This window comes from Vespa mandarinia, chromosome 13 (assembly GCF_050613455.1).
Source record: "Vespa mandarinia isolate Hongniang chromosome 13, ASM5061345v1, whole genome shotgun sequence".
Lineage (NCBI taxonomy): Eukaryota > Metazoa > Arthropoda > Insecta > Hymenoptera > Vespidae > Vespa > Vespa mandarinia.
In genome coordinates, this window is record NC_140822.1 from 4110001 (window position 1) to 4117500 (window position 7500).

The 7500-nt window shown below is 25.4% G+C and overlaps 2 protein-coding genes across 5 annotated transcripts in view; both read left to right on the plus strand.

Moving 5' to 3' along the window:
* Positions 1-628, plus strand: part of LOC146872606 (uncharacterized) — a 1588-nt gene extending 960 nt beyond the window's left edge. The window contains exon 2 of the mRNA XM_085661089.1: positions 568-628. Coding sequence (XP_085517215.1) covers positions 568-628 — 61 coding nt within the window. The remainder of the gene's footprint in view (positions 1-567) is intronic.
* Positions 1-7500, plus strand: part of LOC146872605 (beta-1-syntrophin-like) — a 281859-nt gene that overhangs the window by 62642 nt on the left and 211717 nt on the right. The gene's annotated exons all lie outside the window — the stretch shown is intronic.

Here is a 7500-nt window from a genome sequence, read left to right on the forward strand (position 1 = left end):
TGTTAAGGGAATCATCTTTTTTCTTTTTTCCTTTTTCTTAAATAAAAATATCGTTGATCGATTTGTGATTTGTTTTATTCTTTTTTTTTTTATGATACATATTACAGCTCTTTAAAAAAAAATTATATATATATATAATATTTGTATTATATATTTAAATATATTTAATGAAAATATATTAATTATGTTAAAAGTCATATTTTTTTCAAATCGAAATACCAAAAATTAATCTGTTATATTTATATTAGATTACATATCTTGCCTCTAAGATATATGTTGTATGACATTAATAAAAATGTTTTCTTAACATTACAACATTCGACTTAAATGATATTAATTCGTATTAAAATCTTAATGTTAAAATATTACAACTTTATATATTTTACTAACAATATATTATTAAATTTGTTTAATTCATTAATAATATATTATTAAATTTATTAAGTTTCTTTGAACAAAAAAAAAAAAAAGGTTGGATCCTTTAGATTCGTTCACGAGATTTTTCGAGAAAAGGAATATAAAATAATGTCTCTCACAATGGTAACTTACGGAATTAAAATTCCTCAGGAAGTCACAGAGAAACGGGATGCTAAAAGAACTTTCGCAAACTTGGACTCTTTTGGTCTAGTTTCTTTCCTGAAACACGAAGTAACGAAGGAAAGAAATCCATCGCGCGAGTTTGAAGAATAAAAAAAAAAGAAAAAAAAAAGAAAAAAAGAAAAAAGAAAAAAAATTATAATAATATTTATTGGGTCAACTTCTATTATCGAGAAAGAATATCTATCTCTGTCTATCTCTAACTTCGTCTTAAAAAGACATTTTATTCAATAATTCAATAATCTATCATTAATAATTTTATTTTCTTCTTTTGACATAATCAATATTAGAGCATATTGATCCAAAAATATCTTTCTCATTTATTATTAAAATGTTTCACGCAATTATTAGAATGTTCGTTGTTTATATAATAAAAATTTTCTAATTTTAATATGGTTTCTAATGTATAGAGAAATTGAGTATATAATATGATATAAATAATATAAATTGTTATGGATTGTAAAATATCTGAAGTTTTATTTAAAAGATATAATTCTAAGCTATATATAAAATGATATTATGATGTCTTTAAATCGTCTTAAACGAATTAATATTTCGATTTAATTCGATTGGCTGTTCAGTTGATTTGTCTTTAAAATAACGTTTTTCAAATTTTAATAGTTTCACATATGTATCTAAATTGCTATATGGAAACGTCGAATCTAAAATAATATTTAGAAAATATAATTAATTCTAAGCTATACTTAGAAATTAAGAAAATGTAGTATTGGAATAGATATACTAATCATTGTAAATAAATTAATATTTCGATTTAATTCGATTGGCTGCTCGATAGACTTGTCTTTAAAATAATGATTACAAATTTTAATTCTAATTCATTATTCGAATATATATATATATATATATATATATATATATATATATATATATACATATATTATTTTAGATATGGATATATTCATTTAGAAAATATAATTAATTCTAAACTATATAATTCGAAATTAAACAGACGAATAGTATTATATTAAATTTACTTAGATTAGATATAGCGTCATAGACTAGTTAATATTTGTATCTAAATCGACTACTCTGCTGCTCGATTACAACTACTAACTTCTGCCATCTGATCGTCCTTCATTAATGTTTATCTCTTTAATGTACTCTGCCTAAGTATTTTTTTTTTTTTTTTTTTTTTTTTTTTTTATACATTCGCGCGAACGATCATTTTTATTTACATTATTTATATTCATAATCGTCATAATGAATGACACGTTAGATTTAACGAGCAATAATAATCTTCTTCTGCTGTTATAAAATAAAACGTAATAAAAATTAATCAGAAAATTTAACGACGATTTTCGAATTCTAATTTTTTTTTATTTCTAACTTATTACACTTTTTCTCTTTTTATTTGAAATTATTCGAGACCTATATACCATACCGAAAATCATTTACGAATTCTAATCACATTTATTTATACTTCCTTCCTTATTCTAAATCATTCGAGATTATAATATTAGATATAATCGTTTTTGAATTCTATTCATAGATTATAACGACGGATATCATCTAATGAATTCTAATCGTATTTAATCGTTCCTTTTTCTTATTTTAAATCATTTAAAGAATTATTGGAAATACAATCGTATTCTAGTATTAATCGTAATTAATTATTCTTGCTTTTTATTTCATATCATTCTTTGATCTTAGAATAAAGAAAATTATTTTCTAATTTTAATCGTCATTTATAATTTCATTCGCTTATCGATTTTAAAAATTTTAAAATCGCATTTAATATAATTATTTCTAAGGTTATAATTAAATCTAAATTATTATATACGTATATATATATATATGTATATATATATATATATATATATATATATATATATATATAAAATGGTATAACATTAGATCTACGAATTAGAAATATTATTTTTTACGACGAATTGATATTTTCATCCATCTCGGCTGGCTGCTCGATAACAACTGACACTTATCTTTTCATTTTGTTTTATTGCTCTAACCTTTTAACTTATAGTAATGTTTATGTTCTTTTCTTGTCGTACGAGTGTCGATGTATATACATCGAGTATATATACATATACGTACATTTGAAAAATCAAGATCGATAATTATTATTTCATTAATTAATTAATTAATTTCTCATTAATGAATGAAATATGATTTTTAAAAATGATATCAAGTATCTTTATGTAATTCTAACCAATCGAAATTGGGATTAATTTATTGTCACGTTAAAAGAAAAAAAAAAAAAAAAAGAAAAAGAAAAAGAAAAGGAAATAGATAAATAAAAATATAATAATCCTTTTCGAAAATATAAAACAAAATCTCGTTCGTATCAATCATATCTAACTTTGATGAGTAAAGCGTATGTAATTGTTTCTATAAAAGAAAATATATTTCGATTTGAATCGATCGATCAAAATCAAAACCTAGATATCTTCCTTAGATATGAAATAAATCGTATTATATCGATATAATAATAAATAAAATAAAATAGAAATAATCTCTGCTTTTAAACGATCAAAATCTATATCACAATATTTCATTTGCGAAAACAAAACGAATGTTTTTATTTTAAATGTAATAAGAAAAATATAAACTCGTTTTTTTTTTTTTGTAACTTGATCGATATCAAGGTTAATTATTTCGAATGAACAAAAAGCAAAATAATCTTTTTTTTTTTTCTTTTCTTTTTTCTTTTTTTTTTCTTTTGATAGATACAATAATGATAGTCTCGCGTTTCATCGAAGTATATAATAATATCTAATATCAAAAACACATACACATACACATACATACATACATACATACATACATGCATATATAAATATATATATATATATATATATATATATATATATATATATCATCTGTTTTAGATTGAGCGTAGAGAATAACAAAAAAAGGAAAAAAGAAAGAAAAAGAAAAGTCACATACAAAAAGAGATTTTTATCGATTTTATCCGATATAGGTTTTCATATGCAACTTGAAGCGATTCGTTTCGTATAAAACAAGCCAGTGAAATTAGCAAGTATGATTTTCATCGTTACTGAAATATGTATGAAACTATGAGCAAAGCGCATCTTGTCTCTATGTGTGCGCCTTTGTGTATGCTATTCACACACATATATATATATATATATATATATATATATATATGTGTGTATATATATGACTGTATATTGTATGCGTATAGGTAGGTGAGAAACCACACACTTATAGATTTACACACTTACATAGACATAAATATAGACACACACATTGGTGTATTATCATTTGATATATAACGTGCATGTGAGTAAGATTTATATATATATATATATATATATATATATATATATATATATATATAACCAGGACGGGGAAGTCCTTTGAGTTATTATTCAAAGCAAATCATAGCTGTGGTATGGGGTATTAAGGTTCCTTTTACATGCACGAAAGCCATGGACAAGGAGACGTTAGCCACGGTACCCATTTCTCTCTTCATCAAGTACGGCTCGGAACCACGATCCACCTCTTTCGTGTAGCGTTGATACGAGCTAGTATCTGCCCACTGTTCATCCTAAGTCACAACCGTGTGCCACGTGGATACCTGAATTGCGAACGTCATCACTTTGAATCGTTTCTTCTTCATCTCTATCCCACCCTCCTGCTACCCCTTCTATTTTGTTTTTCTTTTTCTCTTTTCTTTCGATTTTTTTTTTTCCTTTCTTTTTTTCTTCTTTGATCTTTAAGGAAAATGTTAACGCGCCATCATTGCGTGTCGTATCGACTTGGGACAGGATGAGGTCAATTAATTTAGTAATAATAAAGTGATATGTTTTATTGAATGGTTTTGGATTTATGATAGTTTTCTTTTTTTTTTTTTTTTTTTTTGTTTCCCTTTTTTTGTCTTTTTCCTTCAAAGTATAAATATGCTTTTTAATATTAACGTAATATTTACTTATAATTGTTTTGATCTGAATATAATTACATTTCTTAATTTCTTGATAAAATAACAGGGAGTTTTTTCAAAATGCTGCGGATTTATGATAGTTTTTTTTATTTTTTTTTTTATTTTTTGCCTTCGTATATAAAATGTATAAATGTGTTTATTAATTAAATCAACCTTCATGATAAAGTATTTTAATTTTGTATAAAAAAGAAAAAAGAAAAAGAAAAGGAAAAGGAAAAGACTTCATCATGAGATATGAATTTATAGTGCATTTTCTTTTTTAAATAAATAAATAAATAAATAAATAAATAAATAAATAAATAAATGAATAAATATAGTAATATAAAAGTATTAGAAATTCCTAACTCTATCAAATCTCAGACAGTAAAGTGGTAAAAATATCTTCCAACGAAATAGATTAAAAAAAAAAACAAAAAAAAACAAAAAAAAAAAAGAAAAAAAAGAAGGAAAAGAGAAAAAAGAAAGGGTGAAGAAGAATAAAAAAGAAACGAAGGATTCCAATAAGATTATCGGGACAAAGTTACATATGTAGGTACATACCTATATACAATTTATCGAAAATATATTTCTCAAGAATTATCTTCATGAAGTTATTAATCATTATGTAGTAACTATCTATCGAATAATAGGTATCTACGTATATATGTATGTGTGTTTAAGAACACGTTATATTTGTAAAAGGATAGAGTCATTTTATAAGTGTGTTGGTAGTAGTGGGTAGATATATATATATATATATATACACCCACACATTCATGCATGTGCGCACCATACACACACACACACACATACACACATGCACGTGATTCCTCTGTCTCTTCATAGAATCTCTCTCCTCTCTCTCTCTCTCTCTCTCTCTCTCTCTCTCTCTCCCTCTCTCTCTTTCTCTTTCAGTACAACGAACACAATGGTATTGTGTACGGAGCAGTATGAGTTATTACCCCTCCAGTCTCTAAGCTTCACCCCTCTCGAGCGTCCCCCTTTGCAGACATAATTCAACATTCTATACAAGCTCGGACCTTCGTCTTTTTACCTTTCGTGCCTGATAATGTTTCATTACAGCCCTTTTATCTATGCCCCTCCACCTTCTACTTTCAACTCTACTTCTATCTCTCTTTTTCTCTCTTCCTTTCTCTCTCACTCTTTCTCTCTCTTCCTTTCTCTCTCACTCTTTCTCTCTCTTTTTCCCACTTCCTTTCTCTCTCACTCTTTCTCTCTCTTTTTCTCTCTTGCTTTCTCTCTCACTCGTTCTCTCTCTCTCTCTCTCTCTCTCTCTCTTTCTTTCTTTCTCTTTCTCTCTCACTCTTTAATGATACCAACACTTGTCGTTCGTTCGTTCATTCGTTCTCTCGGAGGGCCGAGTATAAAGGCACGTTCATACCGGAAAATTGAAAATCTATCAGTGAGATGGAATTATTACTACGTACCGAAGTACCATTATTATTTATGTCCATCCTCTCTCTCTCTTCTTACTTTTTGTTTTTTTTTTGTTTTGTTTGTGCTTTTTATTTCTTTCTCTTTTTCTTGTTTCCTTTTATTTTTTTTTTGTTTTTTTTTTTTTTTTCTTGTAATTGAGAAGATAGAAAACGTAATCACTATACTCGTTCTTTAGACAGTATTATAGGGATGTATTTCAGAATTGTCGATGATCGAAGCTGTTATCGTTATTATTAAAAAAAATAAAAAAAAAACTATGTTCCAAATTATACGTCGAAATGTTCAAAGAAGTTTTAATTATTTCAACGTTTTGATTGAAATATTACGAACGTTACAAGGATATTATAACACACACACACACACATATGTTGAATTGTTATATAAAAAAAGAAAAAGAAGAAGAGATAAAAATGTCAATAGAATTATTATAGATTTTTATATTTTTATTATTTAGGATTACTCAGGAGTTGTCGTTAATTAAATGAAATTATAAATGTGTTAAAAAAAGAAATTTTTATTTAATCGAAAAGCTATCCCTTCTATTCCTAATTATTTTAAAAATTTAATAAATTTGGAACATATATATATATATATATATATGAATTGTTTTTTTTTTCTTTTTCATTCATGTAAATACTCATTTAATTTTCTGACATTCTGAAAATGAAATGATCGTATTATAGTTTTCATGTTAATACATGGAATTATAGTATATCATATCCTTATCGATACACATACAGATAATTACGACATAATAATAACTATAGAATCGATCAATGACTAATGACGGTAAAGATAGTAATAAAGGAAAAAAAAAAAACAAAAAAGAAAAGAAAACAAAAACACTAGAATTATACATGTATCGTTGAAATAAATTGAGTTCATAAGTAAAAAAGAGATAACGCGTGTAAAACGCGGAATGAATAAATGATAACAATAATAATAACTACATACATATGTAGTATAACAATCAAATGACTAAAATAAAACTAATGGTGCAAATAATGTTGAACGAAAAGATATAAAAAAAAAAAACAAAAAAGAAAAAATGAAAAAAAAAGAAAAATAAAAAAAAAATAAAAGAGAAAGAGAAGCAAATGCGATAAATGATAAAATAACTGGAAGGAGAAAGAAATAAAATATATGTATATATATATGAAAAATAAAAAGGAAGTATAAAAATCAAAATAAAAGTAAACGAATGAATAAAAGAAGAAAAGGTGTAAAGTTGAACGACAGTAATTAAAGTAATTAAATTCTAATCACTTCGATCATGTGTTACTTATCCTTAATTTAATCCTTACGTGATACTACTAATTAACAATCACGTCATACGAATTTCACGCTTTCTTTTCTTTTCTTCTCTCTCTCTTTCTTTTCTTCTTTTTTTTTTTTTTTCTTTTTTGTTACCATGCATAATACCTAATGCACGTGCTTTTCTTCGGTCGTTTCCTTTGCTTCCCTTTTTCTTTGAGAGATATCGTATCGTGTCTCGTATCTCTCTCTCTCTCTCTCTCTCTCTC